This window comes from Balaenoptera physalus, assembly GCF_965194825.1.
Source record: "Balaenoptera physalus genome assembly, chromosome: 12".
Classification (NCBI taxonomy): Eukaryota; Metazoa; Chordata; class Mammalia; order Artiodactyla; family Balaenopteridae; genus Balaenoptera; species Balaenoptera physalus.
Window position 1 is genome coordinate 78,916,869 of NC_138897.1, and position 19,099 is coordinate 78,935,967.

Consider the following 19,099-nt stretch of genomic DNA (forward strand, 5'->3'; position numbering starts at 1 on the left):
AAGGCAACTACAAACCAAAACTCTTTCTTCTAGAATGAGTGAAACGCAATCAACTCACTTTGTCACTTAAGCAAATTAAATAGCTAATTTCTGAATGTGAAACCGTTGCAGTTTGGACTTTTTAAAAGCGAACTGTCTAACCACGTAAAAATTGGTCATGGTGGGCCTGGGAAATGTTTGCAGGCAAGCTGCACTCTGGATTATTCTAAGGCTGTTTCAAGCAAGAGCTTGAGATCATTAAGACATCACTTAGGTAACTTGCTTTTCAAATGAGCCCTGAGCAATTTGCAAATGCCAAAAATGTCAGCAGACACCATGGAAGCAGCACAAAGATAACTAGAGTTGCTTTGCAAAGCAAGAAAGACAGTGAAATTCAGCTTACGAAAAATCAGATGAGCTACTGCTTCCCAAAAAGCCAACAAGAAAAAATAAGATCAACAAGTTTTTATTACATAATACTCTTTAAAATTCCAAACAATTTAGCACTTTTTTAAAAAGAGAGGGAACCAGATCTTGGTTAAGTTTGCTATATTAACATATCACGAAGAAAACCGGAGACCTATTGAACTATCAACATCTTCATCTGAACGCTCCACGTAGCGCGCGCTGCCCTCTGGTGATCGGTCATCTTTCAGCCAGGGCCGGAATACCTGGCCTCTCTCTCCTTTGGCTCTGCCGCCCAAATATGCGACCGTGGTGGTGTCAGCTTTAAACACTCTAATCTGCCTGGCACCACCCCGTTTTAGTTAGAGGCTGTCACTTGGAGACCCTGAACGCTCTTTCCATTCCTTACATGCAGGCTGCTTCATGGTGCTGGATGAATTAGAGTTAAGGGATCAGCAAGGAACCGAGTTACTCTTTAGCATCTGGCATTTTAAACACAATTAACTGAGTCCAGGCTGCACAACGTCCTTCCCCTCTGGTGCTTCTCCATCTTCCAGGACATTTTATAAGCTGGGTGTGGTGTGAGTTCAGCTGTCTACTCTTTGACACAGATTGTAAAATGTGACCAAATTCCCCACCAGGGCCAAGGCTTAAGTCCACAAGCAACTGTGTCTGCACCAGGAGATCATTACTTTTTCAATAGCAAGCCCATTCAGTGTTAGGAGTTACTTTCAATTTCTATTTTAGAAAGCACCGATCTGTGAAAAATACACCAATAGTGGCTGCTCCTCTTCATTAATTAGCATCTTTTCCAAGCAACTGTTAAATGTGAAAGATCAGACACAAATCATGCTACTTTGTCAACTATATATATTAAAAAACTTTACCTAACTTTGAAATAAAATCAATGCATCTTCGCTAAATAAACAAATTCCACATACTTTATATTAGTAGTGCCAAACTTTTGTGAAAGTCTGATTTACTGTCTTTGCAACAGAAATACTCTCATTCTCAGTTTTCTCAAAGCGTGATCCCTAAGAAAGGGTAGATCGCTTCTACACCAGAAAGGCTTTCAGGGCATAACTTATATCTGCAACTCCCTTTCCAAAGAAAGAACAGCTGCAAAGTGACAAGCAGCTACTGAAAATTCCTACATTCCAGGAAACAGACAGGCATAAAGTGCCTGTCAAAACTACTTATTAGGGAACTCATATTCTACGATGAAATGGTCAAGGTCCAACCAGTGAGGAGCATAACTGACACACGGTCCTCAGTGTAGGGCTGGGGGACCTGGTCACATGCTTGTGTGTCTATGTGAAAACCTCTTAGAGTATTTTAGACAAGGTCTTGAAATCTTAAACTTTATCTTCACACTTTTCACGCTAAAACATCCAGCCTGGATTTTGCTTGAATGTGCTTTGATGACCACTAGTTCCTGGTCTCAATTTTTTTAAATTTTAGTACTCTGTACTTAGCGAGATGTCCTCAGATAAATCTGGATGGTGCTTATCTTAATAAGAACCAGACTACACTTTTTTTGTCCGGAAGGAGTATAACAGGACATGAAAAGTTACAGATAATAGGTTCAGAAATCAAAAAGCATTTCTAAGAATTGAGGAGATAATCCATGAACAATGGCAAATAATTCCACTCTGCATTTCTTAAAGAAGCTCGAGACATTTGCTTTCAGAGATTCGAGGTTACCTCTGATGATTTCTACAAATACTAACAGGAGAATAATAAGAACAAAAATGGTGATGCTTAGCAGACTGATTTGCAGTGGCAAAGTCAGCATGTTTCAGAAAAAGTCGCCTCAAAAAAATGTATTAGTTCAATTAATGAGACAAACTGTAATTCATTAAACAAAAGATATTTCAGAAAAGACAGAAGAAGTGCAAGCCCTGTATGCTATGGCAAAAGGGCACTTTGTCTGTCTTGTTCATGGCTGCACACCAGCCGGTGATAGGGCCAGGGTGGCACAGAACCAGTGTTTGATTAAAATCTGATTGATCTTCAGGCATTCTTGTCCCCTTCTATTATAGGTATTGAGGCCATCTATCTCAAAACGTCTCCAAAAATGATCTAGAACTCAAAAGAATTCTGGACCAAGCCGCAGGCGCGGGTGCACTGCAGTGTTCTTCCCTGACAAGCAGAGGGGCACAGACCTCTTCTTAGATCTTCAGCCTTCCTTTAGGAAGCACCACTGAAAAGGGCCCAGCCACAAATGAGGTGCACCATGTCCTCTGTTCTTGATAATGATTCTGAAGCATCACTCTTCAAATGATAGTAGGAAGACACAGATATATACTTTGTTTTGTTTCTGTTTAAGGAAGTGTACAGAATCTCATTTTGTAGAGCACTGAATGATGGGAGCAGTACCCACAAAGTCTTGGGCAGAATTTAGAATCTTTCCACTTCTTTTTCTTAGCATTCTTATAAAAAGTTATATACGTAATCCCCACTGAAGCATATTCCTTGCTACTATTAGCCATACTTTTTTTAGAGATAGAGATTAATATATATATTTCTAACTCTCTCAAAAGGAGGCAAACAAGGAAATGCCGAGCAAATGGGATTGTTTCTTACCAGCGTACAGTTCTCGCTGGTGCAAACGCAATGTTTTCTTACATTTATTAAGTACCTATTCTGTGGCTCTGAGGACATCATAAATTAGTGGTAATTACTGGTGAAAAAAAAGCGGGGCTGTGGGACTGGGCTGCCAGGGCAGGGGTGGGTAATATCTTAGACTAGAGTGAACAGGGACAGTACCCCTTGTGTGGTGTGGGGTTTGGAATGTGGATAAACACATACACCTGTCCTGGGCTTCCGTCTGCCCTGTCTTCATGGTGTGATTATTCTTTAGAACAAGCAATAAATAGGAAGAATCACATCCATGGAGTGGTGTCTAGCTTCCCAGGAAGCACAGGATAGTGCAAGGGTTTCTACAACTGACACAAACATTTAATAAGCTGTAATGTTTTCCTACCTGGGAAACTTACACTGGATTTATTTCTAATCTAAGTTACTTCATTTAAAATATCCAAAATACATACTGCTTCCAAAAAGACAGCTTGGCCCAAAGATTTTTAGATCTGTGTTTCTTCCCTCTGACCACAAGCATCATGCCTGGGATTCTTCCTTATACTATGGGGTTAAAGAGCAACCATCCTGGCATTTATTGACATGTTACCTTTTTCTGCATAATTCTCAGCTCGTCACTCAAGTTGTTATTCACCTTCATTAGCTGTTGTATCTTGGCCTCAGAAGCCACTAGAGCGTTTTTGACCTCCATAAATTCCTGCACAGTGACTGGTCCATCTGATAAATCTGAATCTAGGCTCTAAAAATAAATTGGGGAAAATGTTCACAATCTGAGACGATGATAACATTCAAAACTAACTGCTAAAGAATTTCAAATTCTGACCACGCCAGCTGGATCGCAAAGTTAATCAAACCCAATCAAGGCTTCTAAGCGTAATGCAAAAATAAAACATAAAGGTAGGGCTACTGAAGTATTTGAAAAAATTTTAAGTCAGTATTTTCTAATAGATCAGACAGTGGGGCTACAAATCTATTCTGACAATGACTATGCACATCTGTCTTGTCTGCCTTTCTCTTGCTCATTCATTTTTCTTTTTTTATTCATTATTTCATTAATTCACTCATTCCAACTTTTCTGATGCTTTTTTACTAAGCATCAGGCAGTGTTCTAGGGGCTTGGGATACATAAGAAAAGAAAATAGACAAAGATTCCTGCTTCCATGGTGTTTACATCCCAACAGAGTGAGAGAAGGAAAAAATAAAAATAAATAACTATATAGTACGGTGAAAGGTGATAAGTGCTATGGAAAATAAATAGAATGGATCAGAGTGAGGGGCTGGGGAGCTGAAGTTGGGGTGAAGGTGGGTGCATTTTAACCTGACAGGTGGGTAGGTGGGACATGAGCAACAGCCTGCAGGAGGGGAGGTCATTAGTCAGATGGCTGTCTGGAGGAAGGGTGTTACAGCCAGCGGCAGGGCTCAGCTGGAGGGAATGGGTGTGCAAGGCGGAGAGGAGGAGGAGGCCGGCCAGTCTGGGGACCCCGTCGTGTAGGGTCCTGTCATGACCCGGCTTTCACTCGAGTGAACCCAGCGCTTCTGTGGAGACCGGGCAGAGATGTTTCAGATGCAACAGGTGACTCCTGCCATCCCCTCCACATTCCCTGCATCTGCCAGTGGCACCACTGATTCTCACAGTTGTGTAAGCTGGAAAACTCTGGACACAACTCCAGTAAGTCTACCTTCCCACTTCAAACATCCAACTTATTGCCAAGCCCTGCCTTTTTTATCTTCCTCCTGTTCATCCATTCTCAAATGTTTGCTGGGCTCCTCTGTGGGCCAGGTCTGGGAGACTCAGCAGTGGGTGGACCAGCCAGGCCCCTGCTGCCCTGTCCTTGGGCTCACACTTTGCTACAGTAACTGTTCTTCCATCCAGACCCTCCTAGCCGAGGCCCTGAGGTGAACCTGTGTCACCTCTTGTTTGGACCTCGTCAGCACCTCCTACTTGGGGTCCCTTCCTCCACTCCCTGGTCCACCGGAACAGTCCTCCCAAAACAGAGGACCCAACATGGCTGACATCGCCCTCCTGCCCTGCCTAAAAGCTGCCTGGGCTCTGCACTGTTGGCCAAGGTCCAGGCTCTTTGGTCTGGCGTCACGCTCCTGCATATGGCGTGACCCCTGCCCTCTGCTGCAGCTCTGACTCCCACTCCTTTCAGGCTGACTCTACACGTGACCAGATTTCCCCCCCGACGCCGCTGTCTCACTTCTTCTCTGTCTAGCCCACCCTCCCCAGCCTCTCCACACGCCCGCATCCCAGGCATTCTTCAAGACACACGTTAAAGCCTCCCCTGATACTCCTCCTCAGGGACAAGTTGTGTCTCCGTTGACCACCCCACCCCCCGCTTGTGTCTGTGTTTATGACCCTTGTACTGCAGTCCTCTCTCCTCCTGGGCGGTGACAGCCTCATAGAGGAAAGGGACTAGGCCTCACTCAGGAGAATATTATCCAGGGAAGTCTGGATAACTATCCAACAAAAGTAAACATTTGTTGAAAGAATAAAACCCACCAGTCCTTCCTCACAGGTTTTATAAAGTCAAAACTGCAGAAGGGCTGTGAGTCAACAACTGACTCAGGGACCACAGACCCCCTATTTTAAAACTATTTACCTCATTGACCTTTGCTTGGCCCAAGCTAGCAGAAAACCCGACTCTACTTCCAGAGCACTTTTCACAAGCCTAGCCCTCAAGTGATTTACAAAGCAGGCAAATTTTCAGGGGGAAAGATCTGAAAAGAAAACACAGTCTCTTTCTGTGTGCGGTGTGCCACCTCACCTTCTGCCTGTGCGCCTTGCTCGCAGTGGATTCCAGATCCGTGTCTTCATCTGACGCCACACTGTCATAGTCCGGCTGGTCATTGTCCTGACTCTCACCACTGTGCTGGTTATTGATTGTTTTCAGTATGAGCTCCACATTGTCTATCAATAGAAGCAAAAAACTTTACTTCAGGCTTGCAAAAAACTTTTTTTCCTAAAAAACTAGCCACTTAAAAGACTGGAAGAAAATGACAGAAATAGCAAGGTTATATTCACACCAAAAAGGGATAACAGAGCAAGTTATCAACTGGACAGAGAGTCTACTAAAAACTGCAGAGACAGATGTAAGCATCCCTCTGAGCGACCTGCCAAATGTGGGCAAATTAATTAGACGGTTTAGGAAAAAGCTGCTCAGATAAGGGGACAGGTTCCCAAATTTGTAATCATTCAAGGAAACAGGGTGTAGCTCGAAATCATGAAAATAAAGCTGTAACTGATGTAAGATTAACTGCAATTCAGTTATAACTGTACCTTGTTTACAAGGTAATGTCAAGTCAAAACAGAAAGGAAATTGTTAAAGTGGAGCCTAGAAACTAGGTGATCAAAGAGTAGGCACATCGGCCTTTCATTAGCTGAATGCCAGTGAGAGAGAGAGAAAGAGGAGAATGAGCCATTGGACACACACGTGCACACCAGGAAGGTATGGTCTACAGGGAGGCAGGGATGACTCCATGGGCTCCAACACATTTTGAATGAAAGATTTCACAAATTATCCAAGTCTCTCCACTTTCGTTCAGGCAACTCAAGCAAACCTCTAATTTCCAATATTGTTTCTGGATATTTTGATGGATAATATCTTGGTGATAAATTATGTTTACTTAAAAGGAATTTTAATTTTTTAAATTAATATTTAAAATATACATGCCGGGGCTTCCCTGGTGGCACAGTGGTTAAGAAACCGCCTGCCAATGCAGGGGACACGGGTTTGAGCCCTGGTCCAGGAAGATCCCCCAAGCCTCGGAGCAACTAAGCCCGTGCACCACGACTACTGAGCCTGTGCTCTAGATCCCGTGAGCCACAACTACTGAAGCCCACGTGCCACAACTACTGAGCCCGCGCGCCTAGAGCCCGTGCTCCACAACAAGAGAAGCCACCGCAATGAGAAGACGCGCGCTGCAATGAAGAGCGGCCCCCGCTTGCTGCAACCAGAGAAAGACTGTGCGCAGCAACGAAGACCCAGCACAGCCAAAAATAAATAAATGAAATAAATAAATTTTAAAAAATATATACATATACATGCCATCAGATTATAGAAGTGATAAAGATTCAATATAGAAAAATTGAAACTAATGATAGAGTAATCATTCATAGCTATTGATACATGTTGTTCTATTTCCTTCCAGTCTTTTTCCTAAGCATATACACATATATACAGTCAATTTCATTATTTGTAGCAGTTACAGTCTATAAAGTTGCTGTGAAGACAAATTAGCAAATATTAAACCATTGTTCTGACTGGAAACACAGGGTTAGGTTCCTGCAAACCTCTGATCACATTTTTGTCAACTGATAAATATATAACCTCGTTTTACATGCGATTCTGTTTAAAGACATCTTTAATATATGTTGTTGATCCATTAACATTGAACTCATGGCCAACAGCACTATAACTCACGCCTGAACGAAGCTAGTCTAACACATGTATTTTCTCCACAAGGCACAACACGACCTTCTTGCGTTTAGGAATCCTATACAGCTCTTCAGCACTCTACTTGGGGACCACTTCAAATAGTGAAATCACCAACAAAAAGCATAAAAATGTGAAAACTGTGGCACTAAATAAATCTCAAAAAGGACACCTGTTTCGAGTATAAGAGTTGAAATAAGGCAGAGCATGGCCTTGTTCAATCTCAGCTGGGAATGTGCATTTTGGGTGACTCAAATTTTTCAGCATGTTGCATACATCCACAAATTACCATCAATGTGCTGTCAGTATGATTTTGAGGTAACAAATTTTAATGAATAGGTGAATTGGCAAATATGAGATCCGTGAGTAATGGGGATTAGTGGTATGTTTATATTTACATGTGATATATTCACTTGTAATATGTATATATATAAATGTTTTCCTTACAAAATTTGGATTACACTAAAGCTTTAAAAAAAATTAATTTATTACTTTATGTCATTACATAGTCTCTGAAAAAAAGTGTGCACTATTCAAATATGTAAGTAATAATTGCTCTATTATTGCTTATTTGTTTCTAATGTTTCCAGTGCTATATATAACATACATGTAACATCTCTATTTCCTCTCAATTAACACCTAGAAATGGAACCACCAAATCAAAGAATGTGTACATTTTGAGACTTTAAAGGACCCTTATCACTGCACCTTCACCAAAATTTAATAACGTTTCTTAGAACTTGTTTATGTCTGGTTGAATAAGTAAAATCAAGAAGACCAAATCGCTGTCAGTTAACGATTACTATCTCTGGGGAAGGCGATGCTGACTGAAAACTGGATCTTTATGGTATGTATTTCTCCTGTTTACATGTTTTGCAATTTAAAAATGTATTATTTCTACAATTAGAAAAAAACAACAAAAATACAGCATCAGGGCTGGGGAGGAAGTATGTTCCCAAGCATGGAGACAGGACCCTGAGCTACTGAACAAGACTCAAAGGGCACCTCGGAAATAGGTGCTTGGTGCTCTCTTCACAATTTTAAACCACAATAATTCTTGCTGTAGACATCTAAAGTTTATAGCGACAAATTCTAATTATGGAGAACTCGGTCTTGTAGGTAAACCACAGCAGGTGAGCTGGAATTTCAATCAAGAGGGTTTAGTTTCTCATGTCCTTTAACAAGATCTAAGTCAGACTTTTGAGTTAATTTCAGAATGCAATTTTTTAGGGAAGACAGGTCCCAAGAGGTAAAAAATCATATATAAGATAAATCTGAATCACAGTTAATAACGCTGAAATATTTATAATTCACCAGGACTCAAAGAGAGAAACTTGTCGTCACAACATAGTACCAATAAAACTTACAGGGCTTTAACTAAGCTGTGGTGTCAATGATTGCTTTAATTATTTTTATAACTTTAACACTTGTGTGAAGTTTTAAGGCCAAAGAAGCAAACATTTAGAGGTCTGAAACAGTTACCTTTTGAACTAGAGAGAGGACTGCCTTGCTGTCTCCTCTTGGCGTCACTGAGAATGTCGATAACCAGAGTGGCAAACTCATGGGCGTTAAACCGAGCTAGTTTCTGTCTGCCCTGAGGGTGAGAAAATAATTGGAAATATTCCCAGATGTAAAAATACACACATATTCACATAAAACTAGTCAGACTACTGTTAGACTTCGGCAAAGACCTTCCAGCATGCTCAAAGTATCATCAATCACAGCCATAACTGAATCAAATTTAACATTTTCCTTGTGAATAGTTTAAAACCATTTACATAATAGAACAATATAACATTTAAGTTCTCACAATGCATATCTATTTTTGTGAACCGAAACAAAATGGTTCTCTTAATGCTTTCTTTCTAATATCAATTCAGTTTTGAAGTAGGCCTACTAATCAAAAATTAATTTGAAGGGACAAATTTTAAAATTTCAACATAAAGTTATAGTCTAGAGGCTGGGACTCTATCATTATATATAACCAATAATCAATAAAAATGAAAAGAGCTTCATAATTTACTCAGCTTCACTGCTCTTGATGGATGGTTAGGCTTTTTTCAGTGCTCTATTATTACATACAGTGCTTCGATGAAAATGTGCATAAAGCTTTGTATTTTTATTTTATTAGAACATATTCCCAAATGAGGAATTCCTGTGTGGAAGGATGCAGTTAATTTTGAGGCCTCTGAAAGCGGTTAACAGATTGCTTTTCTGAGGTCTGCAGCAATTTAAACTCTTATCTGTAGCATGAGAAAGCCCATCTTGCCACATCCTTACCAGTCTGGAGTATCCTTTATTATGTATTGATACTTTATTAATTTGACTGATGAAACTTTCATTAATGCCTTCAGGTTGCCTTCTTTGATTACTAATGAGATTAAACATTTCTTCACATTTGAAAGCCATTTATTCTTTCTTTTTTTTTTTTGCCCTTGCACTTGTGGGATCTTAGTTCCCCAACCAGGGATTGAACCCGTGCCATCAGCAGTGAAAGTGCGGAGTCCTAACCACTGGGCCGTGAGGGAATTCCAGCCATTTGTATTTCTTTTGTGAATTGTTTTATATTCTTTCCCAGTCATCTATTAACTTCTATTGCTTTTCTTATCAACTTGTGAGGGTATGTGTGTGTAAAGGATATTAACATTTTAATCAATCAAAAAATCTTACATACCTGTCCTGGGAAAATAAAATACCATGATATCAGCCATTCCCCAAATATCACTACTAGTGAGTTTTTGGACTCGGCCACTTGCCTGGTTCCGTGTCGATGAGTACTCGGGATTGACCGGAAGGAAGGGGACGACGGTTGTCTCGGTCACCAGGGTGCTGTGATTTTGCGTGGCAAGCCAGACTAGCCAGAGGAAAGAGCCAGAGATAGAATCTCATCACCACGGGCGCCACTGCTCCTATAAGAGCCGCGGCTCTCGCGTTACTAGGTAGACTAGGGGCAGCACACTCTGAAGCCAGCATACACAAGAGTCAATGTTGACACACGTGTTATCAGGACAGTAGAAATTGGGCAAGTAAAACACTGAGGCTGGCAGCTTGTTGCTGCCTACTGATAACAGAAGCTTAGCAGATAAAGCCACATGTTAAGTCACCTGCATCAGTCTCTCGCCTGTCAACTTCATCGTACACATCCATGGCAAGTTCTTCAAACAAATGATTACTTAGCTGAAAGTAAAAAAATATCAGGAACACAAGGGACAAGGATTAACACTAGCAGAATGAGTGGGGACTGCGACTTATTCACCCTTCTACCTCCAACGTCTTATCCAAAGCCAGTGCTTACTTAGTAAATGCCCACCATTATTAAACAGACAGTAACATTTCCAAAATAGTACAGATCCTCTAGAAACACCTGCCACCCACAGCAGCCTCCCTCCTGATATGCAGATAGGGCTGTGCCATAAGGGAAGCAAGAGGCATCTAAAGTGCGTATCTCAAAGGCAGGGTCCAGTTCTCCGCTCTTCGTGTGACATCACCTTTTTAAAGTCTCTTCTGCTCTTTTGAGAATGTTTGCCAGTACCCGCTCTGCCCCCAGTATAGGGAATCTGAAACCCTTGGTAGGATAAAGAAGCCAAAACACACCATTTCGAGAGGATAAAACGTGCCACTGAAGGAAAATACCACCCAGACCTCGGTTAAGTCTCTCTGCTGTCTTCCTCAGTAGGGGTCCCCCAAACCCCCAAAAAACTACCTGAGCGTCCCCTACCAAGGACAGCCCGTCTAATCAGTACACTGTGCAGTGTCCCAACAAAGCAGTCCCCACAGACTGGGTTGCCCTCCCGGCAACAACCGGCTCTTCCTCAACCCAGAGGAGGCTAAGCCCCTAGCAGGCTGGCTCCAGCTCTTTCTGCACTTTTTGCCTCATGAAACCCTGCCGCTCGGTGGCCGTTACTTCTGAGTTGACTGCTTCCCCACTCTGTGAGGGAAGATGCTGACTTTGTTCCATTCTCTCCTGTTCCCTACATCCCCACACAATACCTGGCACCAAGATCGGACCCAGTAAATATCCATTCACACACTGACCAGAAGGTACTTCATGCAGAATTTAAAGCTGGCTGCACACACCTCATTCAACTCGTTAAAATGGGTACAATACATTGTTAGGTGACAAAAGCAGGATATAAACGTCTGTAATTACGCTTCAGTTAAAAAAAAAAAAAGGTAGGCATCTGAAACAAGAATTAGAAAAAATATACCAAAATATGGAGCGTGAACCCATTAAGAATATAGTAAATGAGGATGATTCCCCTTCTCTATTTTCCAAATTTTATCTAGTGTGGTTACATTACATTTATATTTAAAAATAAACTCTGAGAGCCTTTTGCTGGATAAGGTGATGAAGGACTGGGAAACTGAACTTGTACCATAAACACCCAATCTGTTTCCTCTAAGGGGCTACAAGCTAATATCATTATTACTAACAATAACTACAGCAGCAACTCTGTTGCGGGCTTACATCCCAGGCACCTTGCTAATACCATCATCATTGTAAATACAACACCTCTCTGAAGACAGGAACTACTATTATACCACTTTACAGAGAAGGATACCAAGGCACAGAAGTAGCTTACCTAAAGTCACAAAGCCAAGAAGTGATGGACCTGGGATGCAAGTTTCTCTTAAAATGTTAATATTTACTAATTCAAGGAATACATTAGTGGTCTTATATTTCTCCCAGCTTTTCACTAGGGAGGGGGGAAGGAAAGAGGGAGGGAGGGAGAGAGGGAGATATTGTAGGATAAACACTGAATTGGCACTGATAGGAGGCGGAGACCACAGGGTGGGGGTAGCTCACACTCACTCCGCAGCTCTGACTTGCTGCCTCTGCTGGATCACGACCTCCCTTTCTAGGAGAGGACACCGAGGTACAGAGAGGTGAGGGAGCTCGTCAGAGCCGAGATCCACACCTGACCAGTCTGACCCAGAGCCCAAGTTCTTGAGAGCTATACTCAACTTTGTCCCAGATGTTTATCTAGCGCCTGCCACACGCTAGAGATATTACAGACATAACCCCAGCTTTCAGCCTAGCAAACGTAGAATAGGATAGTCAACGGGAGCTTGGATTTTATCCATGTTTGAATTATTTACAATAAAAATTGGCTTACATACTGTTAAGTAATTAAAAGGAAATCACAGAATATTCAATGCTGACTCCAAAGCTTATCATCCTAATCATCTTACTATATGACCTCCTTAATTTAAGAAAGTCAATAAAAACACATACACACAAAACTGCAGATAGAGAACACAGAGACACCAAATTGCATAAAATACATTTATTTCATATTACAGTTAAATGCTAGTAATGAGAAATTCATTTTATGTAATATTTAGTACTTAATATTATATTAAATTCTAGTAAAGAGTCTTCTATGAAAAGGGGAATAAAGAGTAAGACATAAATTAGGGGAGTTGCAAGTTCAGAGTTAGGCTTTGGGAAAACTCCTACCTACACTGTGAAGGGGGTCAGATTTCAGCTACTCGAATGATGAAAGGGAGGGTAGCTGGGAAAGCACAGCAGGCAAAAGAGGATTCCTGACAGAGGACTTGAAGGTGGCCTCCGACGGTGCTAACCCTTAAAGAAATATTTAAACGCACGCACCTACCCACACCCACACCCACACCCACACAGCGGGAACCAGATGGGAAGCAGGGCAAGAACTGAAGGGTGAGAGTGGGATGACTCCCATAAAGGCTACGAAAAGAAGTTAAGAACCTTGGTTCTGATCTTGAGAGCAACGAGAACAGCTGAGGCGGGTAATCTGGTGGTTAGAATGGCTGGGGAAGCACCGGGCGAGGCTTCATTTGTGGGGACTAAACAGAGAGAAATTGTTCCCAGAGGAGCAGATTTCTCGGGGTCCTGACTAAGGCTGAAATGGCCAGGCTGAAGAGAAACACAGATACTAAAGTGAGCTTGTGACCTGCAGAACTGGGCAAACTCTGAGCACATAGCTGAGGCAGAACCAGCAGCTAAAAGCCTACATTTACAAAACTCTGATGAATGGCGTGGGACACGCATGACAGTTAGGGGTGGCTGGATCCCAAATAGCAGCGAGTCAATCTGCAGTACTCACCATTCCAGCTTCAGCTCTTATCATTCTCCAGCATCCTATGAGGCTACAGGAAGTAATCCCAAGAAGGGTGTCCCACTTATTCACGTACATTGAGAGAAACTAGGGAACTCTTACGGGGAGAAACAACTTCCTAATGTCAAAGGCACAGTCTTCGCTTTTAAAATGACAGAGAAAAATGCCATTATTTGAAGCCAAGCCAATAAATTGGATATACTAAACTTACTAGTACTTTCATTCTTCCTTGCTACATACTCGATGGTGCTTCTGATTTAACATCTGAGAGCACGAAACAAAGTCATTTGATGTACTAGGTAATGGGCTAAGAACAGGTATTAGCAGGACACATGGTTTTCCATACTGGAGTTCACTAGGAAAGAGAGATACTCACAGACTGAAGTTTCTTCTTAGCAGCTTTTGCCAATTCAGACAAATCCAGGCTGCTAAGAAAGTGTACAAAACTAATAAGCAAATAAATAAAACCATTTTCATGAGCTCTGTAGAAGATTAAGATAGCCAAGGGATTAAGATATTAATTACAGTTCATGGACAAGGTCAGAGGCCAAAATTCTACAGCCCAATCGTCAGTGAGGAAACTGAACAGAACTTAGTGAAAGTATCTCCTAGAAATACCATAATCATGCAAAGTGGTAAACAGAAAAATAATCACCTACTAACCAAAAGGCAAAATTATTGCCAGGTTAGTCCCCAGGCCCTTTATGTGAGAAGTCATAATTTTTAAAGTATTAAAAAAAGCATGCAGAGGAAAATACAAAAAGGGCAGAATGTTAAAAAACAGAATGGCAAGATTACATATGGAATAGCAATTAACCATTTCATAAACTCTTGACAGTACTTATGCAAAGTTTATTGGCTAAATAAGGGTTTAAAGTTCATTTCTGCAGCCATGAACTCATGTGACCTTATAGACCAGGGGCAACAGATTATAACCCACTTTTTGTTTGGCCTATGAGCTAAGCATAGTTTTTACATTTTTAAGTGGATGGAAAAAAAACCCCAACAAATGATACTTCATAATATGTGAAAATTATATGAAATTTGAATTTTAGTATCCAGAAATAAAATTTTATTGGAACAGACATGCCCTTCATTTACATACTGTCCATGGATGCTTTCATTTACAACTGGTAGAGTTGAGTAGTTGTGGCAAAGGCTGTATGGCCCAAAAAGCCTAAAATATTTACCATCTAGCCCTTAACAACAACAAAATTTGCTGATCCCTGTCATAGACAAAGGCTACACTCTCTTATAACACAAATATTCTGTGATATATCCAGAGACACAATATACTGTCACAACTAGCTAAAACTGTGACAGTATCTCTAACTCCAATTTTATTAGCAAATTTCTTACTTGTGCTTTTTCAAACTTAAGTTTTATATGGTGGTTTACTTACAGCCATCTTATTTCCAAATTGCATAGCCATAAAAGAGAAAAATGTATGGGCTTTGTTAAACACAAAATATAATACACTTAAACACTATACAACCAAGGAAATACTAGTGACAGATAATATTGATTGTTATTTCAATGGCCTTACCTGTCTGCCATTTGAGGTATTATAAAGTGCTGTCCATTTTTGTGATCTGAAACAGAAACCAAGTCAAAGTTTTGTTCATATAAATATTGATAAGATCTGTAAAGGAATACCATCATTATTTTCTCAATTTATGTTTTGCAATTAGTATCTTCCCATAATTACGAACTATGTGGGAGAAACAGAAGTTGCCAGATTGATTACAACTTCCCAAAATCTGGCCAGTAGCAAGGATCATTTCCTCATTTTCTTCTGGTACAAAGGGCCCAACGTCATTAAGCAGAAAGCCTATGCTCACCCTAATCCTTACGCTGTTTGTCCCCAGTATAACCAATGATCTTCAGCCATGGAAAGGACATTTAGGGAGCTGAGGCAGCTTGGAGCAGGCTTCCATCTGCTCTCCCATGTGGGATGGTGGGGCTTCCTTGAGCTTCAGTGGCTTACCTTCAAATTAATCAATTAGCATAAAACAGTCAGGGCTGGCCCAGGTGGTCTGGGCAGGTCCAGGCACGGGCTCTGTCTCCTACAATGCTGACTGAGTCCTAATCAAGCTTGTGGAGGGCACTGATCATGCGCCAGTGAGTAAAGCCACTATGAGCATTCACATACAGGTTTTTGTATAAACGTAAGTCTTTACTTCTCTTGCGTAAATACCTAGGACTTCTGGGTTATAGGTAAATGCATGTTTAACTTGGTAAGAAACTGCTAGACTTTTTTCCAGGGTAGCTCTATCATTTTGTTTTCTAACTGCAACGTATGAGAGTTACCATTGTTCCACACCTTCCCCAGCACTTGTGTTGGTTTTTTGTGTTTTGTTTTATTTCAGTCATTCTAATAGGTACTTAGTGGTATCTCACTGGGTTTTAATTTGTATTTCCCTAATGGCTAAAGAACTTCTCTCTTCATGTGCCTGCCATTTGTATATTATATTTGCCCAGATTTTATTGGGTTGTTTCTTTTCTTACTGTAAAGTTTTAAGTATTTAAGTATAAATATTCTGGATCCAAGTCCTTTGTTGGATATGTGATTTCCAAATATTTTCTCCCAGTCTGTGGCTTGTCTTTTCATTTTCTTAACTATAGTTTTTGCAGAGCAAAAGCTTAAAATTTTGACAAAGGCCAGCTTATCAATATTTTCTTCTACGGATTGTGCTTTTGGTGTTACATTTAAGTACTTTATATAATCCAAGATCACTAAGATTTTCTCCTATATTTTCTTCTAGAAGTTTTAAGTTTTACATTTAGATCTATGATCCATTTTCAGTTAGTTTTTTAAAAAATATTTTATTTACTTATTTATTTATTTATTTATTTATTTATTTATTGGCTGCATCGAGTCTTAGTTGCGGCACGCAGGATCTTTGTTAAGGTATGTGGGATCTTTTGTTGCAGCACGTGGGCTTCTCTCTAGTTGTGGCGTGCGGGTTTTCTCTTCTCTAGTTGTGGCGCACAGGCTCCAGGGCACGTGGGCTCTGTAGTTCTGGCGTGCGGGTTCCAGAGTGTGTGGGCTCTGTAGTTTGAGGCACACGAGCTCTCTAGTTGAGGCGTGTGAGCTCAGTAGTTGTGGCATGCGGGCTTAGCTGCCCGTGGCATGTAGGCACCTAGTTCCCTGACCAGGGATTGAACCCACGTCCCCTGCATTGGAAGGCGGATTCTTTACCACTGGACCATCAAGGAAGTCCCCTCAGTTAGTTTTAGTTTTTGTTTTTGTTTTTGTTTTAATTAATTTATTTATTTATGGCTGCGTTGGGTCTTCGTTTCTGTGCCAGGGCTTTCTCTAGTTGTGGCAAGCGGGGGCCACTCTTCATCATGGTGCGCGGGCCTCTCACCATCGCGGCCTCTCGTTGCGAAGCACAAGCTCCAGATGTGCAGGCTCAGTAATCGTGGCTCACGGGCCCAGTTGCTGCGCAGCATGTGGGATCCTCCCAGACCAGGGCTCGAACCCATGTCCCCTGCGTTGGCAGGCAGACTCTCAACCACTGCGCCAACAGGGAAGCCCTCAGTTAGTTTTTATACAAGGTGTGAGGTTTAGGTTGAAGTTCATTTTTCTGCACATGGATATTCAGTTGTTCCAACACCATATATTGTACTGTCCTTCCTCCACTGAATCGCCTTTGCAATTTTTGTCAAGTCAATTGAATGTATTTGTGTGGGTCTATTTCTGGATTCTCTATACAGTTTCAATGATCTGTATGTCCACCTCTTCACCATAACCACTGTCTTGAGTACAGAAGAGCTTTACAGCAAGTCTTAAAATTGGGTGGTGTGATTCCTCCCATGTTACTACTGTTCTTTTGCAAAACTGTCTTGGCTATTCTCTAGTTCCTTTGTTTTTCCATGTAAAATTTAGAACCAGGATGTCCATGTCAATAAGCAAATCCTTTAATTGCATTAAATTTACAAATTAATTTGTGGAGAATTGACATGTCAACTATATTGAGTATTTCAATCCATAAACATAGTAGAAACCCTTTTTCAGGCTTTCCTTGATTTCCTTCATCACCATTTTGTAATTTTTAGCATATAGAGTCCACATATATTTTGTTAGATTTATACCTAAGTATTTACTTTGGAGCTATTATAAATGTTATTATTTTTCTAGTTTCAGGTTCTAATTGTCCACTGTTAGTCTACAGAAATATGATTGATTTTTGGTTGTTCATCTTGCATTCTGCAACCTTGCTAAACTCATTCATTAGTTCTAGAAACTTTATTATAGATTCCTTGGGATTTTCTATATGGAAATCATTTCATTATGAATACAGGCAGTTGTATTTCTTCCTTTTTAATCAGTGTGCCTTTTGTTTGTTTTTCTTGCCTTATGGCACTGGTTAGGATTTCCAGTGCAATGTTGAATAGAAGTGGTGACAGTGGACATCCTAGCCTTGTTTCTGATTTTCAGGCAAAAGCATTCAATCTCTCATCATTATGGATGATGTTAGCTGTGGCTTTTCAATAGATACTCTTTATCAGATTAAGGAAGTCCCTTCTATTCCTAGTTTGCTAAGGTTTTTCTTTTTCTTTAATCGTGAAGGGATGCTGAATTTTATTAAATGCTTTTTCTGCATCAACAGGTAAGATTATAGTTTTCTTTTTTTAGTCTGTTAATGTGATGAATCACATTAACGGATTTTCAAATATTTTCAAATATCAGTCATATATCTGGAAACCCCCCTTGGTATGTTACGTTCTCCTTTTTATATATTGTTGGATTCAATCTGCTTATACTTTGTTGAGAATTTTGGTGTCCCTGTTAGTGAGGGCTATTTTTTTGTGCCATCTTTGCTGGGTTTGGTATCGGGGTAATGCTGGCCTCATAAAATGACTTGAGAAGCATTTCCGCCCCCCCTTTTTTTTTTTACTGTTTTTTTTTTTTTAACATCTTTATTGGAGTATAATTGCTTTACAATAGTGTGTTAGTTTCTGCTTTATAACAAAGTGAATCAGTTATACATATACATATATCCCCATATCTCCCTCTTGCGTCTCCCTCCCACCCTCCGTATCTCACCCCTCTAAGTGGTCACAAAGCACCAAGCTGATCTCCCTGTGCTATGTGGCTGCTTCCCAGTAGCTATCTATTTTACATTTGGTAGTGTATATATGTCCATGCCTCTCTCTCTCTCACTTCGTCCCAGCTTACCCTTCCCCCTCCCCATGTCCTCAAGTTCCCCGTACCTATTTTCTAAAAAATATCACATAAAACGGATGTTATTTCTTCTTTGAATGTTTGGTAGGATAGTCTCATTTTATGTGCAAAACTTGAAATGTGAATTCCAAACGCTTAAAAATATCTGTTAAGAATTATAACTGCAAAGCTAGCAAGCCATGTGAGTCATAAGCCACACTGATTGTATTGCTGTATGGCAATACCACTTCAGCTGGTTCACAGTATTTACCAGTGCCATCATCTGCGCTAGGGTTTTCTTTAATGGAATGTTTTTAAGTACAAATTCAAGTTCTTTAAAATGTAGGATTATATATTTACATTATCTCTTTCTTCTTGGATAGGTGTTGGTAGTTTGTGGCTTTCAAAGA

General features: G+C 40.6%; 1 protein-coding gene across 12 annotated transcripts in view; it reads right to left on the reverse strand.

Annotated features, from left to right (window-relative positions):
- Window positions 1–19,099, reverse strand: part of GIT2 (GIT ArfGAP 2) — a 48,921-nt gene that overhangs the window by 14,265 nt on the left and 15,557 nt on the right. For 4 of the 12 annotated variants that reach the window (XM_082417445.1, XM_082417454.1, XM_082417450.1 and 1 more), the window contains exons 8-14: window positions 15,066–15,111; window positions 13,896–13,965; window positions 10,526–10,598; window positions 10,178–10,275; window positions 8,904–9,015; window positions 5,754–5,896; window positions 3,575–3,724 (exon numbers count right to left, since the gene is read on the reverse strand). In XM_082417445.1, the coding sequence (XP_082273571.1) occupies window positions 3,575–3,724; window positions 5,754–5,896; window positions 8,904–9,015; window positions 10,178–10,275; window positions 10,526–10,598; window positions 13,896–13,965; window positions 15,066–15,111 (692 nt within the window). Of the gene's footprint in view, window positions 1–819; window positions 1,204–3,574; window positions 3,725–5,753; window positions 5,897–8,903; window positions 9,016–10,177; window positions 10,276–10,525; window positions 10,599–13,895; window positions 13,966–15,065; window positions 15,112–19,099 lie in introns of those variants that run through there. The other 8 variants (XM_082417451.1, XM_082417447.1, XM_082417446.1 and 5 more) reach the window with 7 other exon arrangements.